The sequence below is a fragment of the Amia ocellicauda genome, chromosome 3 (genome assembly GCF_036373705.1).
Source record: "Amia ocellicauda isolate fAmiCal2 chromosome 3, fAmiCal2.hap1, whole genome shotgun sequence".
NCBI classification, from domain to species: domain Eukaryota; kingdom Metazoa; phylum Chordata; class Actinopteri; order Amiiformes; family Amiidae; genus Amia; species Amia ocellicauda.
This window is the reverse complement of record NC_089852.1, coordinates 3,188,876-3,214,824: the sequence shown is the minus strand read 5'-3', so window position 1 is coordinate 3,214,824 and position 25,949 is coordinate 3,188,876. Positions and strand designations below refer to the sequence as shown.

General features: G+C 40.7%; 3 protein-coding genes across 4 annotated transcripts; all 3 read right to left on the bottom strand.

The window, feature by feature from the left end:
- Window positions 1-200: 200 nt before the first annotated feature.
- On the bottom strand, window positions 201-9,116 carry actr8 (actin related protein 8). Of its 2 annotated transcripts, none has more exons than XM_066697729.1 (13): window positions 8,840-9,116; window positions 7,546-7,716; window positions 7,128-7,238; window positions 6,669-6,773; window positions 6,275-6,448; window positions 5,995-6,088; window positions 5,305-5,437; window positions 4,276-4,429; window positions 4,093-4,188; window positions 2,627-2,767; window positions 1,138-1,396; window positions 725-888; window positions 201-496 (listed from the first exon to the last, which is right to left on the bottom strand). In XM_066697729.1, exons 1-13 carry the CDS (start codon window positions 8,975-8,977, stop codon window positions 353-355), a joined length of 1,884 nt encoding a protein of 627 aa, XP_066553826.1. In that variant the 5' UTR covers window positions 8,978-9,116; the 3' UTR covers window positions 201-352. The 2 variants fall into 2 exon arrangements, with proteins under 2 accessions (XP_066553826.1, XP_066553827.1); XM_066697730.1 differs by lacking the exon at window positions 8,840-9,116 and adding an exon at window positions 7,834-8,131.
- Window positions 9,117-10,127: 1,011 nt separating this feature from the next.
- selenok (selenoprotein K) lies at window positions 10,128-13,785 on the bottom strand. Its single transcript, XM_066697728.1, has 5 exons — window positions 13,682-13,785; window positions 12,941-13,031; window positions 12,743-12,826; window positions 12,256-12,348; window positions 10,128-11,078 (listed from the first exon to the last, which is right to left on the bottom strand). The coding sequence occupies exons 1-5, from the start codon at window positions 13,698-13,700 to the stop codon at window positions 11,075-11,077; spliced, it is 291 nt and encodes a 96-aa protein (XP_066553825.1). The 5' UTR covers window positions 13,701-13,785; the 3' UTR covers window positions 10,128-11,074.
- Window positions 13,786-16,949: 3,164 nt separating this feature from the next.
- On the bottom strand, window positions 16,950-18,972 carry parapinopsina (parapinopsin a). Its single transcript, XM_066700200.1, has 4 exons — window positions 18,705-18,972; window positions 18,122-18,450; window positions 17,644-17,886; window positions 16,950-17,078 (listed from the first exon to the last, which is right to left on the bottom strand). The coding sequence occupies exons 1-4, from the start codon at window positions 18,970-18,972 to the stop codon at window positions 16,950-16,952; spliced, it is 969 nt and encodes a 322-aa protein (XP_066556297.1).
- Window positions 18,973-25,949: the final 6,977 nt, after the last annotated feature.

Below are 25,949 nucleotides of genomic sequence, written 5' to 3'. Positions count from 1 at the left end.
TTGTTGGTATAGTTGATCCACTGGAGTCTTAGCTGAGTTTGGCACATTTTAATTGTCACGGGAAACTGATGGTAAAAGTGACGTCCAGCTGCTCTCACTCCTCTATTATTGAGCCTCGTCTGAATTGAAAGACTGCCCTTAAATTATATTTGTTCACCTATTCAGGAGATCCAAATGGGTGGAAAAAAAACACACACGAGTTTACAAAACAGTACAGTTTAATCAAAGGACAACGTCTGTAAAATCCAGGATGTTTTTTGAGACTCGGTTCTCTGAGTTCATTCAGTGGTGGTCGATATTTACAGAATCCACATTCCCAAGAGCGGAGTTCCCTTCAGTTGTGACAGGGGTCTCACCAGACGAAGGCGGCTCGCTCCCTCAGCATGCGCACCCCGAACCGCTGCCACTCCCGCTGGTAGATCCACAGCTCCTGCGCCGTATCGAGGCAGGCCAGCACAGCGCCCCCCTTCCAGGCGATCAGCCAGGGGTCCATGTCCTCCGGGAGTCAAGGAGAGGGAGAGACCATAAGGACCGGGAAGCTCTGTGACTGTCCCCCCAACACGATCATTAAAGGACAAACTAGTGTTCTCTTTAACAAACAGAGAGCCTTTGCTAGACATCGTTTGAACCTGCTATAAAGAAATCTGTGTAGGAAGCATCTCTCTCAAACGCTCAGCAGATACACTTTATATTTCAGTTTTCTCTTTTCTATTCTACGTCGTACCTTAGGCCTGGTAATGACCTCGACGTTCTCCACCACCCTGCGGAAGGACGGGGGCATCTTGTTGAGGATGCGGTGCTGCAGGAACTCCTGGGCGCGGTGGAACACCAGGCCACCCCCCACCACCAGGATGGAGCTGTACATCTTCTTCTTGGTCTCGTCCGAGGCTGCGGACACACAGAGGCACAGAGATGAGACGCGGTGTACGAGAACCACAACACAAGAAACAGGCTAGATTCAGGTGGCGGTTGCGATTTTAAATGTAGTTTGCAGATGCCTCTACAAAACACAGCTGACATGGTTGGCCAAACTGTGCTGTGAGGTATAAAAACAGCGTTCGATCCTGCCTGGACACAGCGGTCAGATCACCCCCGTACGGCCTGCGTTGGTATGATCTGGATGATAGCGCCACTCACCACAGCAGTCGATGCTGTGCAGGATGGCTTTGTCCAGCCCCAGGGCTTTGCCCTCGAACTGGGAGATGGCTGTCTTCCTGGACAGCAGGGCGCTGGGTGGCTCCTCCATGTCCGTCCCGGCCATCAGGCAGTCGCTGTGGGAGTGACCCGCGTCCAGGTCCTGGGAGTGGCCCCGGTCGGCCGGGTCGGGGTTCTGGCTGCTCGATTCGCCGTCAAAGCCGGGGGGCTTGGAGAGGCCCTTGCGCTCGGCTTTGGCAGACTGTACAAGTGAGCAGATTGCAGAGAGGTTTTACACACACACATATATTTGGTATTAACTACATAGACGTACAGGTACATGTCTTTCTTGTAAAGGACTCCTGTCAAATGCTCAATCTGGAAAACACACCTTCAAATGCCTCTTTCCAACGCACACACACACACACACACAGTCTGTGAATTAGTAATGTACCCCAGTTGCTTATATTTAGAACATTCATTTGACAAATTACAAAAATAAAACATTTAAATAGATGTAAATATAGGTATTAAAGTGCTTTCAGACCACTTTTAATTATTTTAATTTGTTAAAGATTATTGTAGGCATATAGATAAACATAATAGAAACTTTCAAGCATTTTGTGTCTTATTAGATTCAAGTCTTTACCACTTCCCTTCATCACTGCACATAGTTCAAAATGAAGGTTTCAAAATGAGGGCAGAGAGGATTGAGGAATTCAGGGCGGGGGGTCTGGGGGTCCTGCCCAAACACAAAAAAAAATGAAAATTGGAGACCTGAAATGCGCGATTCTGAGTCATTTTGAAGTCGCAAAAACTCAGCTCAAAATCTCCATGAAATCATGCAGATTTGGACTCAAACATATCTTTGCTTCACACCCACAACTCACCAGTGAAAAATCCCATATCAACCGAGGTTCTACATGCAAACTAAATGCGGTTTCTGGTGCTCGTCAATCACAAAGATCTATTTGGGTGGAGCGCTGTAATTGAAACGGGTGAGCATTTGCAGTTGCTAGAAATATTTCTTCATTGGAAATCAGCTGTTTCCATCCCTGATGTAGCAGTTTCTAGGTGAATACAAGCTATGGCACTGTGAGCCCCCCAGCCCCCCTCCCGGGTTGTGTTTACGCACTTTTATATTTTGGAGGCGAGGTTGAACTATGTCCACACATCAAACGATCCGCAGTTTAACTATTTATTTATAGAAATCAGGAAAACAAACCGAATACCTGTGTTTTTGACGAGTATAAAGTGACGCTCCAGTCCAGACTGTGTACAGAGACGAACCAGGAATCTGCGAGCAATCAACAACTAACTAACTAACTGAACTTGAGCTCTATATTGGACATCCCATATTAATATGTCACATCCTATTTCTGCTCACACTTCAACACAAACACATCCGAAGAGTTAAATACGTGGATTTATATAAGCAGGGCGATGCCGTCCTGTACAAGGTTGCTTATTTAAAGGGACAACACCAGCCCACCTGGTCCTGTTTGCTCTGAGTGCCCAGCAGGTAGTGCTCGTCGTGGGGGTCTTCAGGGTCCCCCTGTGAACGCTGCTGTAGGGACGTCATCTTCTGTCCCACGATCCCAAAGGTGGCCGGGTAGAACAGTGCCATCGGTGCCTGGTTCAACAAAGCGAGTCACCACAAGAATTTCATACTCAAATTGTTTATTAAACTGTTTAAAACAAGTACCTTCTTATATACCTTCATATTTTTAAATATAAACACACAGGAGGAAGTATATACCATGGTAATATACTGTATAGATGACTGAACTATGAATGTGGGACATGTTTTCACATTGTTGGGTCCGCATGCAAACCTTCAAACCCCTTCTATGATCCCCTGGACGTAGGGCTGTGCGATATGACGATATACATCGTGTGACGATAGAAAAACGTCAGTCGTTTCATATTATGCTCTATCGTTTATATTGTTGTGTCGCAAATCCCACTCCTTACAGCAGTATTTTTAGTCATTTGGACAACGCTTTGCGTTCTCCCCGGTTCCTCCACACATGCCAGATGCGGCAAGAAATGTGCATCAGAAAAACAGACAGACATGTATGAGAGTGAACTGACACAGAATAACCACAATAACCAAAGAGATACTTTAATGCGCAAGCGCACACGGTCCGCCCCGCTCTCGTCGCTGAGGTAAACTCATTCTGCAAGCACCCCCCACCCCCACTAATTTAGATTGATATCATTTGTATAAAATTAAATAATAATAAAGCTGGTTTGCATTTAAATAAATAGGAACTCAATGCAAACACATGCAGGAAGTTTCATTTTCTTTTTATTATGACGGTGAAGTGGTAGAACAGTTTTTATTATTATTATTAATATTATTATAACTATTTTATATTAACACGTGCTGTATCAGTAAGTAGAATCGAGACGCGACAGTCAGAGAAGAAATGTGCCTGTCTAGCAGATGTTAAATGTGCCACTATAAACCCGGATGTGGTAAATCCACCTGAATCTATACCTTTTACAGCGCATGTGTTGCAAGATTACTATTGCTTGTGTTATTGTTATGATGTGACAGTAAATCATACTGTATATTTGTATACATATATATCCCATAACAACATAACACACGTAATAGTAATCACACAACACTTGCGCTGTAATGTTGCATTCTGCATATATTTACCATGACAGCCTGCATGTGGTATTTGTTAGTTTTGCATATTTAATGATTAAATAAAGACTTGTTGTTTAAATGTCTTTGGTCTTATTTTGTAGCTTGACTGGATAAAAACAATACATTTCGAGATATATACCGTGTATCGCCCAAACGTCTAAAACTATCAAGATATTATTTATTATATATTAAGTCATATCGCCCAGCCCTACATGGATGTATACATCGGTTCATTATATACGGATCAATGACGTCACTGTGACAAAACGGGAGACAGACAACAGGCACAGGCCTACCTGCAGCTTCTCATCCCCCAGGCGGAGCTGGTAGAGCAGCGCGGGAGACTCAGGGTTTCGGAGGCGAAACTCATGGTCCTGCAGTCCCGAGATATCCTGTTTAAAAAGACAACGTGGAGATCAATCGCGTGCGGGTGGCTCATTTTGAACTGTATGGGGAGCAGCGCAGGGCCCGTCCTGTACCTGGTCCAGGTGGCAGAAGGTCTCTTTGAGCTGCTGGAGGAGCAGGCAGTCCAGACGGCTGGACAGCTGACACTCTCGGTAGGGGAAGCCGGCTCTCTGCAGCAGCCAGAAGAAGCAGCGCGTCACGTCTGAGCCTCCGTATGCCAAACACAGTCTGGGCAATGAGAGAGACATGTATTGTTTTGTCATTTTACTGGTTAATGTTTAGTGTGTGTGTATGTATGCTTGTATGTAACTAAAAACAACAAAACTACTTCAAAATATGGAAGGACAGTAAGAAACAAAGAGCTAATAATCTGAGGTTCATTTCCAATGTAATTTTAAATACAGTTTTGGTTTACAGTATTTGATTGAAAATTTTACACGTACATTTTAAGCAAGACCTACAGAGCTCCCTCGCTCTGTTTCTCCCGCCCCGTGTTCATGCCTCTGATACTATTCGTACCCATGTGTTTCTCAAGGGATTTGATCACCACAGCACACAGAGACACAGCCTTCTGAGTGGCTGAACGCACCCCACCTTTGAACAGCGCTTGAGAAGGGGAGCGGATCAGACACACGTGAAGGCCGTTAAAAAAAAAGAAGAAAGAAGGAGCATTGACCTCTGTTTTTATTGTTATATGACTGAATCTCAGGTTTACTCAGGTTTGCCGTTGCAGGCACACTGCTATCACCGTCCAATTGAGGGTGAAAAGGCTTCACTGGAACACAGGAGTCCCAGTCTTTAGAAAGGGGTGCTATCTCAAGAGACATTATAAAAGCCACTTTACATGAAGTCATAGCAGTAGAAACCGTTGTCCATTGTTATTTGAGAAGGCTATGAAGGGGAGAAACCTTATCACAAAAACGATAAACTGATAAATGTATACGGTGTGAATTTCAAATAAAACTGGTGCACACTGATGTCTATAACTGGGAGGCTTTATGTGCATTATTTATTCATTTTATGAAGGGCTGTATCTTTATTTCTACTTTTAAACTACCAGAAATTTAACCTCCTTCAGCCCTGCCTGCCGCACGACTGCGTACCTGGAGTTGCGGTGGGAAACGCCATCCTCCACGCAGCACACGCTGGTTTTCTGGTCCCCGACATCAACCACGCAGGCGCTGCTCAACCCACTGCCAAAAGTGGCGCAGACCGACTCCTGATGAACAACGATGGCTGCGTGTCGCCAACAGGGAAGAAACGAAAGTGAAATACAGATGCGCCCCACCTGCAGCTCGGGCAGACGCTCGTTTGAAAAGCAGCAATTTTCCAGGATGTGATACATATTTGGAATGGATGAAAAACAACAAATTGCTCAGTACTGTCTGAAATCAATTGCCATTTCTCAGTCCTACTGTGAAAAGGTATCGCATTAAATAAAGTACTCCAGTGGTTGGTCTATAGTCTATTGCTATTGTAGACCTTTAAAGTGTTGTTTCAAAGTCCTGCCAAAACAATGTGTGTACAAACTGTTTTCAATACCTTCCTTGGTTTGTTTACTATATTTTAACAAAAGAATAGTAACATTTTATGGCAAGAGCATATTTCTGCTGCCCCCTGGTGGGTGAATATAAGGAGTTCATCTTCACACTAAATTCAGGCAATTAAACACTATAGCTAGAAGTATGAGTGATAAATTACATCAACTTAGAGGAGAGGCTGACCATTGGATATGAAGTGCATTTCTTCAAAGCGAACTAGCACTAAATGTCAGTTGTTTTTATGCATTTTACCCGAGAAGCCCATCTTCATGAGCAGCATGTTGACCAGCTCCTTCACGTGCTGTCTGTTGTAGATGTCTGGAACCAGCAAGATGCATCTGTAATACTGAGAGGAACAAAGAGAGACAGGCTGAGACAGAGGGACACTTCGACACCAGGCGAGACGAATACAAAAACACTCCACCTGAGAGATTCGAGCGCAGATGCGGGCGAGTAAATCAGCACTCGTTTCTATACACACACCTTCACCCATTACATAAAAACTGTACAACAAACCGAAGGCAGCGGTTACCTTGAGATCTCGGAGGGGAATCTCCAGCAGTTTCTGAATGGCGTGCGACCATATTGTCTCCAGGTCCGCCAAGACCGCCACGAGGGAGCCGTTGGGCCCGCTGTGCACGTTCAGCTGCCCTCGGCTGATGGGCCAGTGGATATTATAGCTGTCTGTAGGGTTTACATGAAGTGCCTGTTAAAGAGAAAAACAACTTCATATGCTGCAAGGTCAGCTTTAAAACCAGCACGTTCCCAAACCGGTTCAAGTTGGACACAAGAGACATTTTGAATCCCCTGCTGTGTGCACCGTCCTTGTGAAGCAGTTGCAGTTTGAGTGTCTAAGCTACGTTCATCGAGCAGGAAAGAATGACTTATGATGATTTAAACCACATGCTCTTCACCAAGAATCCCACCTCTTCTCCCACCAAGAACTCCGGGTGATGGGACGTGTTTGTCCATTTCACTCGGGAGCTTGGGTCGAGGACGGCTGGCCTCATCTGTTTATTGAAGGCCCTCGCCTGCGATGCAAGGAGAATAAAGCATACACTAAATTAGCAATAATCTCAGTTTTTGTCCACACAGTTCCTTGTTTCTTTCTCAAAGAAAAGAAAATGTTGGCAGAAACAGGTCATTTTAATTGGACAGTCTGAATGTTTAACTTATTTATTTTATCTATTCAGGATTTCAATAATGTTACAGCGCAATCTGTTGGGATACACAGGGTCTTAGTGCTGATCTGGTCTGATTCATTACAGGACCATGCCTCTTGACAGGACATCAGTCGTGCTAAATCAAGGTCAGATTCGTTTAATCTTCACGTCCCGCATCCTGTATGAAGGGACCTCCAAGAAACCTCAACACCGAGAGCTTACCTGATCAGCAGAAACTGGAATTCTTCTGGCCCCGTTTGACATCTTCTTGGACCATATGGCTTGGTCCACCATTTTAAGCCCGTTTTGCCTTTGCTCATTACTTTCCGGTCTCTAAGGGAATAACATAGGACGTAAGGGTGTGTAAACGCATTATTTAAAACTCATATATATGACAAAACCTCTCTCACTCTCATATATGTATACAAAGGTTACGTGTATTTATTAGTAGTTATTTCGTCTCATGTTAGATTGAAAATTGCTATCTTCCTAAATGATAATCTCTGAAAAAAGGACCCTTAGAAATAAAAATGAAAGGGATGCACTTTAGAGTACAAGTTCTAAGGTGGTGTAAACTGAATTATCCACTATGAAACGGCACCCTCTGCTGGTGTGAATGGGTTTGGGAAGCCATACTCACATTGAGCCCCTCTCTCAGCAGCCACAGGTCCTCGTAGCGCTGCTGCCCGGTGTGCTTGTGTCGGCGGGCGATGACGTGCGGCAGGCTGACGGGCAGGGTGTCTGTGGCCCGGCCGATCCGGAGGGTCCTGGATCCCGGATTGATTACGACGATGAAATTGCTCTGGATTTGCTGGAGAGAGATGATGAGAACATCAGAAACACTCCTTTCACATCACTGAGCACAATGTGTGCATATGCAGCTCAGTTAAGTCTGATTATTCAAAATCCCAAACTGTCAACAAGTTACCTTTGTATAGTGCTCTGTGGTTTTGACCACAACTCAAGCAGGGGTCATCAGGTTGTATAGTTGTGTGTTTTGGCGGTGTGGTCACTGGACCCCATGCTCAGAGATCATCTGAACCAGTGAACCCAGTAGGAGACTCAGTTCTGGGTTCGTGGTCGCGGAACAAGAGGCATTGTGGGTAAACTGGGGTCTTGACATGGGCTGCAGCAAAGTAAAATCAATGAAAAACAAATATGACCCATGACATTGTCTGTATATCTATACCAAGATTCAGGGTGTATAGATATGCAATTGTAATGATTCCTCAAAACATTTATTTTTAAGTTTGACAATACAATTACTTGAAACAAACTACATTTAGTATACTTTGTAATGCAGTCTAACACGTTGGCCTGTGTCTAGATATGTATTTTGTATGATATAAATATATAACGTCTGACATATATGTGACAGTAGTCAGCTCTAGACACTGGCAAACGTGTTAAACTGCATTACAATGTGTACTAAAGGTAGTTTGTTTCAAGTAATTTAATTGTATTTTAAGGCAGTAACTCAAACTTAAAAACAGTTCTGAGCAATCAATCAGTTGCAGATATAGACAGAAACACGACACATTTCTCATTCATCATATTCTAGTGGATTTAACTTTGCTGCAGCCCATGTCAAGACCGCACTTTACCCACAATGCCTCTCGTTCCGCGACCCTGACCCTGGAAGCGAGTCGCCTACTGGGTTCACTGGTCCAGCTGGTCTGTGAGCGCCGGGTCCAGTGACCACACCGCCAAAACACACACCCGGACCGCTGAGCAAAGGGGCAAAAGGCAGCCCTGGATGCTGAATGAACTTGCGTTGCTGACACGGTTTTGTTGAGCAAGATAATGTTACTAGAAGGAATGTTACACAAGGAATCGCAATGTGCAGAAACACAACCGACTCTCCAATCATGGCTGCTCTCTGTACGACGAGCTCATTTCGGCCCGGGGTGAGAAACGGTCGCAGTGTCCGGTACCTCTTGCTGGGACTCGGGGATGATGGGCGGAACTATCGGCCTTTTGACGCCACGCTGCTCCTTCTCCTTCTCCTTCTCGCGGTCTTTCTCTTTCTCCTTTTCTTTGCCGTTTTCGTGCTCTCTCTCCGCCTGAGTCATCTTCACACAATCCCAGGTATCCGTTACGGAGACCGTGAAGAGCCGCCAATCTCACCCGCAAACACCGGCGTTTCTTGCGACCGGAGGACGGCTGGCAGTGAGACGCGCACAACTAGAACTAACACGGAGTTTTGTTTTGTTTGGTCACTGTCAAGTCAAGGGGCGAGTGAAAACCTTCCCGGGGTTGTTTTGTTTTGTTTTTCTTGCTGGTCTGCATTGCGGAATCAATGCGAGTGGTGTAATGTTTGAAATGCTTTAAATGCGAATAACAGTGATAAAGTATAATGCAAATATTGTTATATATAACATTGATACGTATATGTAAAGAACCTACTTAAAACTAGTTAAAGTTTATTATATAGTCTACATTCACTGTTTTCTCCCCAGGGATTCATCTACCAGATTGTTCTAAACGTAGGTGAAATGTGTTCATTATATAACTAATATATAACTATCTGTTACATCTATTTGTCTGTATTTATGTAGCTTATAGACAGAATTAATTAACCCCTTGTTGGTGAATAAACTGCAGAGCCACGCTGTTAAGTGCACATTTGCCTCGACATGTCCATTTTCATGAGTTGGCGATAATGTGTAATTGTGACACAGCACACTAAGACCAGGTGGACTTGTAAGCATCAAAGTGAACAGATACCATCCACATTTCTGCTGGAAGAGGCCGGCTGTAGTCAACAATAAATCATACAATTATTTAAAGAGAGGATCTTTTAAATATTTCTCATTAAAATTCCAGATGGATGTTTTATCTGTTGAAATTATCATACATGCTTTCCCTAAAGTTTGAAACTTTGACCAGTGGATATAAAAAGTTGATACCTGAGCATTTATTTTTAGTAGTGAACTTCATAAAACAATGATTTGGAAACACCGGTGGATAAAATGAAACCCTGTTGAAAACACTACCATCTTTTAAACAGGATATGACAGGTTTCAGGGTATGTCAATTCTGACCACATGCCAGGTGGTTATGATCGGAGAACAGCTGTCAGAAACTAAAAAGGGGATAAAAGCATTTAAGGCTATCTACATGTACAGTATATACAGACATGTTTTCTGCTTATATAAAAACTGTCACTTTGATAATATGTTTACATATGCACTTTTATAAACAGTCCCATCACAAAATGAACAAAGTTAACATCCGATTTAATTCTATAGAATTAACAAGGATTTCAGTTTCACATCACAGCAATATAGAAATCCCAAACTGATCAACAAAACCATGACGTGTACTTTCTTAGTTCAAACGAAAAACAGCAGAATAAATGAAAAATAGTCTTTGACGGGAAATTAGTTGGTTAGACATGGTTTTAATTTACAAAAACAAAACAGAATTGCTGTTCAATAACTAGATGAATTTAAATACATCTTCTAAAGCAGTGTAACAGATTATTTTAATATGTGAAATTGGACTCGGTACACTTTATTAATCTAGTGCAAAGTTTCAAGGTCAGGATGCAAAAGACTTAAACAGCACCAACAAAGATGCGGTGCACAATAACCCATTATTTATGAGGAACAAAGACAATCCTGTTTTTCCAGGTTCTCTAGGCTTAGAAGAACAATGAGGTTGTGCATAGAGTTAATCTCAAATTCATCGACTGCGATGAAGTGAAAGAAATGCAACAAAATGTACGATCATGATGTTGTAATGAAGAGGAGGATAAAAGTACAGATGAGGTTTTTTTTAATTGTTTAACTCTGCAAATATTTAATTCCCATACCCACTAAAAAAGACTACTTTTTTGTCAGTACATCAGAATAAGTATTCAAAAACCTTTATACATTTTTAAGATGAATGTTCTTCAGTTGGATACAAAAAAAAAAAAAAAACATTGATCAATCAAGGGGGGACAAAATAAATTGTACAAATTAGTCTGAAGCTGCTCATCAGTTGCATTGGCCCCTGTGCTCAGGTATTCCCAGTACAACATCAAGAATCTGCAGGTCAGCAGAAGCAGCTCCTCAGGAGGACACACGCGTTTACATTAACAATCCTGCCATTCTTCCAAAAAAAACATTCAGTATGACTCTGTAAACGTGTGTATCCTTCGCCCACATGTGAAATGCAGGCGTTTACCTGAAAAGGACAAAGAGCAAAATATTAACACAGCCGATATCAGGTTGTTGTACAGAATTCATTTAACAGAAGTTAAACGTAACACCCATAATGTATACAAGAGAAAAACTAGGTAAAGCTTTATCGATTTAGTTTTTAGCTATTTAAACAATCCTGGCACTATACAACATCCAAACATACATTTAAATAACCCCCCCCCCAAAAAAAAAAAAAAGACTAGATATTTTGCAGTACTAAATAAATTAAATAATGAAGGAAAAGTCTACAAGACAAAGTGTATAAATATGTTCTTCCTCTAACATCAGTGCACATTTTTTCTCCCCTTTGAAGTATGAGTCCCAATACTCTGACCACCATCAGGGAAACGTATGGGACTCCAATAGCAGAGCACTTTGATCCATTTAAGATTTTACAAATTCCGAAGCTCTCATACACATTATTAATAGAAGCAGAAAAACACTTTTCAAACTTTATTTCCATGTGTTTCTATGCACATTTTCCCCAAATAAAGCAGCAAGGTCTGAACTGATGCAAGACTTATTAAAACTGAAATGGATCACTGTTTCCATTTTCCCTACCTAATTAACTTATTAAGAGTAAATACTGGGGGTTCACTGAAATGGTATTAGATTTACAGTTAGGTCCATAACTATTTGGACAGTGACAACTGTCATCATTTTGGCTCTGTACATCAACACAATGGATTTGAAAGGAAACAATCAGCAGGAACTAAAGACAACGGCAGTGCAGGCCTGGCGGAGCATCACCAGGGAAGAAACCCAGCATCTGGTGATGTCTATGGGTTCCAGACTTCAGGCAGTCATTGACTGCAAAGGATTTGCAACCAAGTATTGAAACTCACAATTCATTATTATATTTGTCCAAATACATTTGAGCCCCTAAAATTGGGAGGACCACATATAAAAATGGGTGTAATTCCTACACTGTTCACCCAATTTGGATGTAACTACTCTCAAATTAAAGGTGAAAGTCTACACTTAAAGCACATCTTAATGGTTTCCTTTCAAATCCATTGTGGTGGCGTACAGAGACAAAATTATGACAATTGTGTCACTGTCCAAATATTCATGGACCTAACTGTATTTGATCTATATACCACGTCATCTGCAATGCAAACTTAAGTTAAGCACAAGGAGGGTAGCTGAAGCGATCGTACCGTCCTCATCCTCCTCCTCCCATTGGTGGAGCGCTCGGGCCTCCCCCATGGTTTATCCTGCCCATGCGTCTCCGTCCTGGGAATCCTGGTGGCCTTTTGGGAAGAGAACAGTACTCAATGATTGATACTTCTTTAAATTGCATTACATTAAAATATTGCCTGCTTTTATCCACCTACTAAAACCTCACATAATATATTCTGCTTTTTAATCAATACATCACACTCTTTCGTCTAAGGAATATAAACACAGTAAAAATATGCAGAAGAAAAAAAACTATCAATTAGTTACACAGTATTACAGCAACATGATGTGAAACTGCTGCTCGGAGGACAAAGACAACGTTTACATTTGTGTTCTTAAACAAGTTTGGGCCACATCTGGTGTGTTAATGATGTATACCTACATATACAATATGTTATCAGTTAAACTTTACAGGAAACAACAACAGCAGGTAATCTTTATCAAGAGAAAACGTGCTATACATACCCTCTGCCATCATCAAATCTCGAATAGGATGACGACCCAGCACTGCCTTTCTTTGAGAGATCCGGCTGGAACAGCGAGTGGAAGCTGGAAAAACAAAAACAAAACAATTTATTGAATTTATTTATTTTTAACACGTCTGTAGATAAGAGTTAAAAACGGACACAAAGCTAAAACGACCAAATTTTAAGGCTGACTTACAATAATCCCACAAACTCCACAATACCCCAGAACAAATCAGTTATGAAAGACAGCCTCCAGGGGGACTGGCTCCGACTGTCCAGCACCTGGCCTGCAAAGAATAAGGAAAAAATACACGATTAGATCAACACTGCAAATCAAAGAAATATGTATACAAAAGAACACCCTACAAGTCAGTTAAATCGTCTCTCTTAAGAGACCCCTGTGTCTGATCACAGAAGTGAACCCTCATGGGATGCTTACTGTGTTTACACTAGTGGGGACTATAAGCTGGTGAGAGTTGTTAATATGCATCACAATGTGCGATAGACGTACTAAACTATAATACTTATTTATTCAGCCTCGTAGCATAGATTTACCAACAGAATAGCAACGGTTCAACTATCGAAACACCACACATATTGACAGATTGTGCCAAGGAGGTATAGACTATTGCTCCTGGCTTACCCTGCCCTGTAGTAATTTATTAAATGGCTAATTGATATCACAAATATACCCGTTGGCAATACGCGTAAACACAGATAGTGAGACGCAAAACTAGAGAGACGACAAATAAACAAATATATCGGATCATGTCTAATCTCCGGTAGTACAGAACATGATTACTGTCACATTCCGTAACCTTTTTAAACGCATTTAGATCGACAAATAATTTACACACAAAATACCTTATTTATACGATTACTTCTGTGTAATATTAATTGATAATCTTAGTCTAATTTAATGCGCTGATCCACTCACCATTAGACACGTACACCATCTCCAAAACCAAATGTGAATTGTCAATATTTGCATTTAACGACTCCTCTTCCGTATCCGGTTCACTCGGCAGCACTTCCTCCTCACGCAGCACGTAACAGACGTCATTACGTAGCGCTGCAGCGTGCTCTGACGTGCGGCGTGTTCACGGATATGTCAAATCGGAGCTTGAGGTTGAATAAAACAGTAGCACGAAGCATGGCGTTACTGATAGTGGGAGGATTCATTTGATTCATTTCATTTCGATGTTTTGTTTAAACAGGAAATCACACACACACACACACATACAAACTCTTAACGAAATTAGACATGCAATGTTACAGTTACAGAAAAAATGCAACTCAATTAAAACCGAAAAATGTACCCATATTTGCAGTCAAACTACAGAAACTAGTTGACACTTGACAAGATGTTGCTTTAACAAATGACTTATTGTAATAAGTTCCAAATATCACACAGTCCACATTTGTAATAATAATGATGTATTATGTATTATTATTGTTATTGATCATGGAATGCAAATAGCCCCAAGAGAAGTTAAGCTGTTTACATCATAAACACTTTACAATATGCAAATACTATCCCAATAAAGGAAAACGTGGTAGAAGGCAGCTAAGTAAGTGTTATAAGAGAACAAGAAATGTCCTAAGGGACCACAGATGAGGTGACACTTTTGTCCCAGATTGTAGTGTGGTGTATTATGGTAACAAAATACAGTAAGGAGTAGTGTGGTGTAGCAAAGTAGTAAAGTGTAGTTTAAGATGCTAAAAAATATAGTTATAATTACATATGGAATACACACTGCCACATTGTAATAGCATTGCAAATAGTATAGTCAGCACAGTTCAGTAGTATAATATTGTTACATAACAATATGTAGATGCCATATGTTTTCAAGGTACACCACATGTGTGTACAATTATAAGAAGTTCAGAGTTGTCAAGACTTTGTCATAAAGCATTTGGTTATTTCTGAAGTTGCCCAAAGCATGCGTAACAAATATTCATCTGTGTTGCATATGTGTATTTAAGTTCAAATGCTTTAAATCTGTTGATCGTTTCGTTGGAATACTATATCGAATCTCTGCAAAGATTGTTTCAGGATTCGGATTCGAATTTGGAATCGACTGTAAAATGTTTGAAATCGAACATCCTTAACTACGTCTCACGATTCAGCCAATCATAAAGAATCTCGATGATGAAGCCACGCCCAGCTCAACGTCGAACAGCGCCATTATAATTGGCAGAACAATTAGCAATCACAGACTTTTCTAATGGCCTGATCAACGTCACCAGGACGTAATTGTTTTCCTGAAGCCAAGCACAGAAAGCACAGAAAGGGCGAAAGGGCGCGATGTGGTCAGAAAAAAGACTCATGTTGACACGGAGGTCAGTTTCGTGGTTTTCAACGACACTGGAAGTACGTTCAGAGGGAATGTAGCCTGATGCTCCATAAATACATGTGTCGTGAATTGGTGGGGTGTCTTACCTGTATACAGGGCTGTATTTATATACAAACAAAACAAAAAAACTACAGTTGTTGCCACTGCAGGTCATGTGATCTTTTTAATTTGGCGTTACGTCACATTTGAAAGCCGTAGTGGCGGGAAATAGCAGGTGACGTAACCGGCAGCAGGGAGTTTTGAGTGTCCTTTACCAAAGATCTTTGCTTTTACTGTAGTACCAAGACAGTGGATCTTTGGAAACTTTTTTTTGTAAGTGCTTTATATTTCATGAACCTAGTTTTACATGGTCTTCAAATGGCGCCAGGCTATTTAACTGATTTTGTATACTGGTGGAAAATGGACTACCAATGTGTTATTTAGTTACATATTTTTTCTGTAGCCAAAGCAGTCAAATACTCCAGCACATTTATTTACTAACAAGTGCAGGATCCAAAATTTGAAATGTTCGCCTTAAATAACAATTATTTACATGCATACCAAACAATGGACCCTTATTAGTGTTTGTAAAGCTATATGTGGTGTTTGAAGTCATGCAGTTTGTGCACGGCAACTTTGACTTTCTAAAGCAGTGCTGGAAATCACAAAGACTGTTTTTCCTTACAAAAAACACACACAAATATATTCCTTTAGTCTTAGAGTCAGCGCAAATGGAAAATCTAAACCCACATGCATGCTTTCATCTGTACTTTGCATATTATTTAATTGGTTCTCAAAATTGTCTGGTCTGATCTACTGTGTGTTAAGCCCCTTAAAGTCTGAGTGCTTTCTGGAGGAGAGGGAGGTAATACTGCAATGTTGTTTCTCTGCAGGAACAGAGAAGCGTCTTAGTGGCTGGACTTAAAGGACTCTCCAATCTTTTGAGAGAGGCGGGCTGAAGTTGAGCCTGAACCGTTCAGAAGATGCAGGATCATCTGAGGAGAGCTCTCCTTTGTAGGCAAGTTCTAAAGCAGTTCATTTGGGTATTTGCTTTATTTGAAATGAAAGCTGTGTTTAAACTTTTTGAATTTAAAATGAGGACGTGGCTGTTCATTTGTTAGGAAAAACCAACCAACCAACCAACCAAACAAACAAACAAGTGTGCAGGTGTGGTGCAGTAAAGGGTAAAACTAAATATACAAAACTATACTTTTATATAAAAAAATATATAGATTGTGTTTACTGACAAAGCTGAAACAAGCATACAACAACAAAACCAATGTACATACACAATAGTTCTAAAACAAAACAGTTCTTATACTAAGACCATCGGCCACATCAAACCAGAGGAGCTTTTCCAGATCAGCAGGGACACAAGCACCCGGGGACACAAATGGAAATTGGGCTTCAAGGCATTCAAGACAGAAAACAGGAGACACTTCTTCACACAGAGAGGCGTCACAATCTGAACAAACTCCCCAGCGATGTGGCTGAAGAGACAATTTGGGAACATTCAAAAACAGACTGGATAGGATCCTTGATCACTTAGTTATTCATGGACACCAAACGAGCACGATGGGGCGAATGGCCTCCTCTCCTCTGTAAACTTTCTTGTTTTTAAGAGCCACTCACAAATAAGACACTGGATAAAAAAAAAATTAGAAGGGACTTAAAGTTTGCTTCCAGACTGGAAATAGAAATAAAACCAAACATGATATTTGCCAACAACTTGCAATGCTATTATAAATATGTCTTATAATCATTTCATTTAAAATCGCCTCTCGTGTATTTCTAATCATGCCAAGTAATGGATTTAAGGACATGGGTGGTGAGATGTTGGAAGTAATGAAACGGAACGAATTAAACCGATCATGTGGGGGCAACTTGATTATTACTTCTGTTGATGGTGGATATGCTGGTATCTTCTTCTGCCCCTTCAGGGTCTGCAGCCCATGGGTTTCTTCCACACAACAAGAAAGGCACAGCGCAGTCTCGAAACTGCAGAACATCAAAGACTGAAATAAATCACTCTCTTGCTGATAATGTTGCGTAAAAAAAAAATAACAGCTTAAAGGGACAGATGCACCATATTTATGTAATGCAAAAAGTTGCACGATGTCTTCCTTTGACTTTTCTTAGTTTTGAATATATATATATATTTATATTAAATCTCAATTAAAAGAAACAAAACACAAACAGGCATGTTTTAAACTAACTCTAATCCACATCTATAGATAATTCAGTTTTGTTTATGTGTGTTATGATGTATTAAACTGCACAATACTGAACATTGTTCTGTCCATAGACCACAGTACACAGTCAGAATTGGCTGTGTCAGGACACAGGCATTGATCTTTGATACGGTCCAAATCCATTCTTTAGGTTATGCTTCTTTCTGTGCATAAGCATAGAAGGTCAAAGCATGGCCATTAACTTTCTTTTTAATTCTGCGGTAATTTAATTAGGGACATCAATGGGTTCTGTAGCCTTTAACATCTGAAGATATGTGAAGGACAAATAAAGACTCATGCTTGGAGCAGACTGGTTCTGAAAAGCTACTAACCTGTCTGTTCATGAAGATGTAAATGAGGGGGTTGTAGACGGTGCTGGTTTTGGTCATGTACATCGGTACGGTGGCGACGATCGGGTTAATGTGGAGCCGGGGGTTGAAGATCACTGCCATGGCAAAGGCGGCGTAGGGAAGCCAACAGAGCAGGAATGCCAGCACCATTAGAATAACCATGCGGGCGACTTGCACTTCGGCTTTGGCAGTGGTGCCTCCCTTGGCAACTCCGAGCCTGGAAACCTGGAACACAGATCGATGCCGGATGAGATGCAAAAGCTTGGCATGCACTTGGTATCTAATGGTGAAATGACTTTGAATGGAGGACACCATGTCTTCTCAAGGAAAATTGACATTGCGTGTCTTCAAACGTGCCAGAGGAACACATGCATATCTATACACACAAATACTGTTATGTTTTGTTGTGGTGTAGTCTATTATGCTAACTCACCCTCACACCATCAATATATATACTGACCTTGTTCAGTGTCCACAGGAGGTGTGAGTACGAGAACACGATCATGGAGAACGGTGCCGCGAAACACAAAGCAAAGTAACAGATGATGTAGGAGACGTTGGCCGGGTCTCTGTTGTACCAGTCGGGGGCACAGGACGTCCCCACTCCTTCCAGCTGGTAGCTGCCCCAGCCCAACAGGGGTGGCGTGTTCCAGACGAAGGACCAAACCCAGGCGGACACGACCCCCATCACGGCGTGTTTTGTGCGAAACATCACCATCCCCAGGGGCTTACAAACCACAATGAAGCGGTCGACTGCAATCACAGCCACCGTGCAGAGTCCTGCAATGCCTGTAAGCAAACACACACAGATATTTGTATTGATTCATTGTTTTAATTGTGCTGCTGTATCTGTGGCAGGGTAAGAAAAGATCAATTATAAACATTTTACAAAACTAAATTGGAATTACGCATAACAAAAGTGGGAGAAAGCTCTCAAATTCACACACATAAAGTGTATAAACTTCACAATCTTAATTGACATTGATTTCCTAACTTGAGCTATACACTTGAATTCGTCCTAGTATTTATGCATGTCAACTTACCAAAGAATGCCACTGCAAAGCCTTCGATTACACATCCCGTCCTGCCCAGGCTGAAGTAGCCCATTGCATTTGTCACCACTGTCATTAACCCCCCGCTCAGAGAGACGCCCAAGTCCGCCACTGCCAAGTTCACTAACGAGTAATTTATTGGGTGTCTCAGTTGCCGGTAACGGATTGTCACCAAAATAACGGTGCTGTTGAGGATAATTGCTGCTGTGGAAAACACTGCCATGATAAAAGCTAACATTGTGTAGCCGATCCTGGGCATCAAGACCTCTTCGACGTCTGCCACCCCCAGGAGGGATGAGTTGACTTGAGTGTTGGCAGGATCCATAGGTCGAGTTTGAAATCACAAATAGAAGAATAGAAATACTAACGTACGTGTCCGCAAAAAAAAAACTTTCCCAGAGAGCTGTACATGTCTTGCCTTTTATTTAATTCTACTCCAAAGAAAGTGACATGCTGCAGATTACGCTACGTAAGACACGGAGTAAATCCTTAGATCCGGATTTCAGTAAATATAATTCCTCCTGTAATTTTCTAATTGATCTCCGATTGCACTTGCCTTGATTATTTGTCTCCCACTAGCGTTTTTCAACCAAAGATTTTTATTTGATTTTGATACTTTGCATTCCAGGTTTGGTTTCATTCTTTTGTTTCAGCAGAAATCCTCTCCTTTAAAACCACGTATAGGTCAAACATGCAGAACGTACCTGACAGAAAATAAGAACAAATGTTATGTGAAAGTGGATGTCTGTAGAAAGTGCATGTGTCAGTCATCCTGATTACAATTGTCTTAACTTGTCTGTGGCCACTGTTAGATAATAACCTCCTCATAATTCTCTACCAACACCTGTGAATTAATAGATCTATATCATTACAAGTGCATCTGATGTGTAAGACCTATGTATTGAAAAAGTATGTACTCTATTTGTATTAAGTAGGGTATGTCTTTGTATTTTACTGAGCTCACTGCAGCACCGTGTACAATAAACTGCATGTGCAACTATGGTTCCCAACGGAATAATCGAAGGATTGATTGTCTTCACTTTCATTGCTAGAGTAGTGGGTTGAGATTAAAACTTGTTTCTTTATTGATGAGTTTGTTTTTAGTTTTACTTGGATGCTTTTTTCATCATGTGTTTAAATACAGGTGAAAAAATGAGATTAAATGAAGCCGTTCTGAACTGCGTTGTTTGTATCAGTTATTTAAATCATATTAAATTCTGGAACTAAACAGCTTACGACTCTTTCGTTCGTTTAATCCGCTGGGTGTTTATACATAATGGATGTTTGCGTAAGTAAGGAAAAAAAGTGTGATATTGCTGTCACCTTGCCCTAGGAGTAAATTGGAAGTGTAAAGCAGGTCATATCGAATTTGAGTTCAGTTCATGTTTTTTTTTTTTTTAATATAAAACAGGGATTATAAACATTGTTTTCACAAGTGACATTTTGCAATTTTTAATAAATTGTTGGAAATGGTAATAGCAGCTCGGGTAGGGTGTTCTAAATTACCTGAGCATGTTTCTGAAAGCCTGCTGAAAATATTTGCACCCCATAATTAAGAATGAGGAGAATACGGAAAAGATCGATTTAGAAATATATTCATGACAAATGAAATGTAATGAAATCGTCATAAACTGCAATTAACTGAATGCCAGTGAATGTCAGTGGAGTGACGGTACTGTAGTAAATATCACAGTTTATTCACCATGACCACACTGGAAAGATTTTGAGAGACATCATGAGTTTTTTTAATACTTCTTAAAGTATAATAATGAAGAAAGTGTACAGAGCCTGGGTCGTTTTCTCTGAGATTTTCAGGATTTGGATTAGGGAGAAAGGTCAGATGAACAATGTGGTGCTTATGTGTGGAGAGCTTTCTTTACATGTTGTTGTGTGTGAAAGTCACTGGACTGGAACCACATTCAGCACTGATCTCATGCTATCACTCTTCAGGACATGTGTGTGCATGTGCATGCACATGTGTGTGTGTGGAGCATTTGGATGGCTATAAGTAGTCTGGTAAATTGCTTAAGGAAGTGCTTGAAAGCTTCTTTCAGCTTTCAAGTGAGGGAAAAAAGGTTTGCTTGTTAAAATTGTGTTACAATTTCTAAACTGTAGAAACTGGATGTGTAGTATCTATACAAGAGAATAACAGTATAATCCCTCTGTACTTCACTCCAGTCTCCAGTTTTCATTCATAATTACACACTGAGGAGTCTGAACCTTGTGTCTGCAGGCTTTTATTCAAATGTTTCACGCTAATACTCCGAGACGCCAATCCTGTTTTTAAGTAATAAATGTGTTGTATTAATTATTATGAAGAAACAAGAGGCCCTAGAGTAAAAACACAACTGGTATGTGTTTGTATTTTTAATATTATTTATTTATGCATGTGGACTTACAAGACATATTTAGTTTATATTCTAAAATAAATAGTCAAACCGAAAACTAATTTTAGTTCTTGGAGGCATTAGATGTTCTGCCTAAAACCAACGCTGGATCTGACCCCATTGGTTTATTTTAAGAACTGGCGCATTTCGGGGGGTGAACAGTGCGGTCAGCGCCTCACCGTGCTGCTACAGGCGACCTAAGTCCAGGTGGGGATTACTGGGATGTTGCTGTATTGTGTTAAAAACAGTCACAGGATATTCGTATGAGATCAAACTGCCCTGATTTTGGGGTGAGGTATGAATATTGATCTTTTTATGTTCGTAACCATGAAATATATAAACTGTTAGTGTTTTTGTGAAAGTCTCTCATGCAAGTTAAAATGGACCGACACGTTCTTTAAATTTCCTACCTAAAGTTCACACACCGTTATTGTGAATGTGTGTACTTTCATGACAGATTGCTACTTGAAATGGCAAAGCAATTGTATCATTAATCCATTTCGATGTATTTTAGTTGTAATATTGTAAAGGCAATGAATGATTCAAACTGTCATATAAAGTGCAAAAATTACTTAATTTTAAATCTGAAGCACATACTGAATCCCTCGATTCGTGTGGTAGGTAATCTGTTGATGTAACGCAATGATTTATAGCATCAAGTCCATTTTTGGCCCTCCAATTCGGTGTCAAACTTCAGAATGAAGATTCACAATATTATTTAGTTGTTAGGCTAATATGTTATCACTGTATTCAAATATGTTCAAGTTTAGGCAAAAATAAGTACATCGCAATTTAAATAAAGGGTTCCTGTCTGCATTGTTTGTGTAAGGGCAGTCTTATGCAACAGATACAATACCAACCTTATGTCAAAGACAGATCCTAATTAAATAACTTATCAGAGCACAATCCTCCAGGCCTCCTGCTGGGCTCAGTGCAAGGTTCATGGCCGTGCCTTGTTGGGTTGTGCTGCCATTGAATAGCTGCCATGTTACAGCCCAGGGGAGGCTATATGTCAGGATTCAGTCGCTGTTTTGGCTCGATTGGTGTAGTGAAATGCTCCAGGATCTCTGTTTATTTAATCAGTCATAGGTCTTTAGAATGTATTACTTTGCCCTTGTGAAAATGTATTATCTCAATTTTTAATGACAACCCATGGAATATACATGTTGAGATGCCTAACTTGCAGTGAAATAAAATGTCGTGCAACACCTTGTTTTCAGACGTCCACTAGGTGTCAGCAGTTTGATAAAGTGAAAAGGGTCTGAGGCATAGCCTGCAGAATACAGATGTGTTGACTGAGGAATTATAACATTTCTACACAGATGTCACAAACAAAGAACAAAAAGCATTGGGGAAACTAAATATTACATATATTGTCTTGAACAGTGTATCAGAATATATTCTCTTTAACAGTGTTTGTTTTTCTAGTTTCCTCATGTATTCAACACAAAAAAGTTGTTTGTTTGTAGGGAATATCTGTTGTGCTTTTTTGATTCTTCACAGCTGTTTCTGATTACAGGTTTATGGGTGTAACACCGAGCATTACTGAAACTAAATGATGCATTACATACAAAATGATGTATAAGCACCAGGTTATGTCCTTCTTATACCAGTACGCAATGGCAAACCACTATTACTGTATTCCTCACTACTGAGTGGTCTGGTGGGTAGAGATTGGATGAAATTGGGATATGTAGCATTTTATTTTCCTAATGCCTTTTCTTTCTTCTGGTCAGAATTTGTTCCAATTCTTTTTTCAGTTATATGCCCACTACAATGCAAAGCTGCCCGTTGAATTTCCATTTCTAATTCAAGACTCATTTTAAACTCACCAGGGACATCAAGGGACTAGAAAACTGCTTAGCATCAGCATACTTAACCCAATGTAAATAGTGTTTACCACCATCGTACAATACACAGTACATGAAGTAACCAGTGAGTAACTAGCCTTCTGCTGCAGTACTAACCAACAGCGAGAAAAACTGGTTGGCTGTGGGACTGTACGTCTCGTTGGCAGTTGGGTTTCAAATGTTCCCTTCCCCACTGCCTCTTCTGCTTGGTATTATATAAGAATAATTTCTTTGTGAACAACCAAACGGAGTGGCTCCTCTGGTGGGGCTGACAGCTGTACTTTCCCTGATTGATTGCAATTTTGTTACATTTTTATTCAGAGGTGGCCTCCCGAAATTCCATTAATGTGTCGTTTTGGCTAACTCGCTGTTTATGCAGCATGTAAAAGACCACGGAGCCGACTGTCTGCTTGCCATGTGCTAATATACGACCTGCCCAGAAAGATTAGTTAATAGAATTTGGAAGAACAGTCAAGCAAAATATTGCACTGTTTCTGGCTGCATTAGGTCGCTTGTCTTGTGGTGAACTGTCACTGGTGGTGTATGCAGTTTTCTGTGCAGGGGGAACAGATTTCTGTGTTTTGGGTCAATATCAGAAGCTAAAATAAGGCCATCTGCTATGACAGATTGAACACAAGTAGTCTGATATTAACCTGTTATTATATTGTCTTAAAATACTAGCCATACCTCACTTTTTAATAGTCTGTTAGCTGGCTTATAGAACGGACCCTCCAATCACAATACTGTTTTACAGTGGCAGTATACTTTATTCCACTGCAACTTTATTGACTTTAATTTAATGCTTAGCTTATTTTCCCAGAACCAAACTAGTTGCTCTTCCCAGTATGTGAAAAGTTTCCTTGTAGCAGAAGTGCAAGTTAAATGTATCAGTGTGTTTCTGCCCAAGAATAAGCCACACCAACATATGGGCCACAAAATGCATGAGTTAACTTGACAGTTATCTGAACAACAGGGGTCACTCTCACCCCCTCTCTCTCCCTCCCCCTTTCACTCTCTTTCTTTCTCTCCGCCTCTCTCCCTCCCCCTCTCACTCTCTCTCTTTCACTCCCTCTCACTCTTTCTTTCTCTCCCCCTCTCGCAACCCCCTCTCCCCCCTCTCTCCCTCTCACTCTCTCTCGCTCTCTCCCTCTGGAAGGCATTGCTTTCAGTTTGCGCACAGAGCCGGAAGTAAATGATGTATGTTGACATTTCAGTAGGAATTTCTTCACTACCTGCACAGTCTTCCAGCACAATTCAGATTGCCCTGACTTGGCCGTGCCTCCATTGACCTCCTTCGCCCGGAGCTGCGAACCCTGATGCAGTTCAGTCAAGTGTTACCTGGTGTCGCTGAATAACGGATTGGCCACGATCAAGTATATTCTTAAATTGGGCCGTTGGAGAAAAAGAAAACGGTTAAATAATTGGGCGATCAATCAATTAAACCGCTGCAATGTGGCCAAAGGCAGGAACGATCAGTGGAAAAGCACGTGGGCAGAACTAGAGGAGTCTGAATCACACTATGGCCACAACTGAGACAAATGATAGAGTCCCTTTTGGTAGGGCCTTTTAACATGCTTTGTACACACAATTCTGGGAATCAGACTTATTTCGTCTGGTGCTTCAACAGATATAATTTGCTTCCTTAAAAAAAGTTGTTCTATTTAAGCAGCTTTTCTCTTTTGCATTAGAGTGTGTCTATAAAGGACCATGCACTGGAGTCTGTTTTACTCGGACAGTTATCAGACTCTCGCAGTTTAATTCCCCCCGACACAAGTTAGTGCCTCGGAGTCTCGCTGCTGTTTCTGAAGTGATAGGAGAATTCTGGCAGGAACCGGCTTTGCGTTTTAAAGTTGCAGTTGCACTAAACTTTCACATCTGTCCAGTTGTTGAACTATAACCACACCACCATCACCCCCCCCCCCCCCCACACACACATACACACCTGAGTTATCAAGACATATATGATAAGGAACTGGTACATTAGTCATTATAACATCATAATAGGTACAAAAAATGCCTTTTTACTTGTACTTTTTATATAATGATTTGTGAATTATACCTACCTACCATAACTGTCTTGTTACTAAGAAAGATAACATAATGTGAAGCTCCAAGCCTCATTCCCCTCTTTTTCTGCTTCATGAAGGCTTTGCATAGTTTGTATTTCCTCAGATGTATAGAAAAATTCACTTTGTATCTATTTCAAAGAGCCACTCATCCATGGGGTCATTTCTCTTCAGTACAATTGCTGTTTTCAATCACCTTCAACCCGTTCAGCCTCCTGGTACATCTATAAATGATCATTGTCTCAAAATAATTGGAAAATTATTATAACTTTGTAATTCTATTTCTTAAGCTTTCATGGGCCAGAAAGAAAGTAGTTTTGCCATTCGGTAATTTCACAGTTTTTAATACGGTAGATGTCTATCAGCGCTAGACTGCAGATACACGAATACAACCTTCCAGCATTTATTGTGTTTGGTACCCAGGACTTAGTTAAAAACAGCTATCTGAGATAGTTCAAGATAACTTGGACGTTTTATCATTGTAGGGGTGACATCATCTAACATCCGTTGCTGTGCTGACGTATGGAATGCAATTGAATTGGGCCTAATACAGATTCTGAGATCTTTCATTTAGTTTTCTTTTAATATCCTGTAAGTGGGAGCAGTTGCTCGGCTCTTCAGGCGAATGGCACGCCTTTGAAGAATGAGTTCAAAACATACATTTTAATAAGGTGTATTGAGCCAGAGCAAGAGAAGGAAAACTGTCAGGTAGTGTGTAAAGCTTGATTGCATATCTGAAATTAATTGATAGAAGAATAATGCAAGAATAGAGAGAACAGGGACAGGTTTGCCCATGAAATGAAGGTGGTAAGATTGAGGTTCCAACTAAAAAGAAGTGATGCTTTTGAATTAAAGACTCGATTCAGTTGCACACACAACTGAAAACTGAAATATGGTCGAAAAAATCTTTATTGATTTCTTATGTTTTTGAGA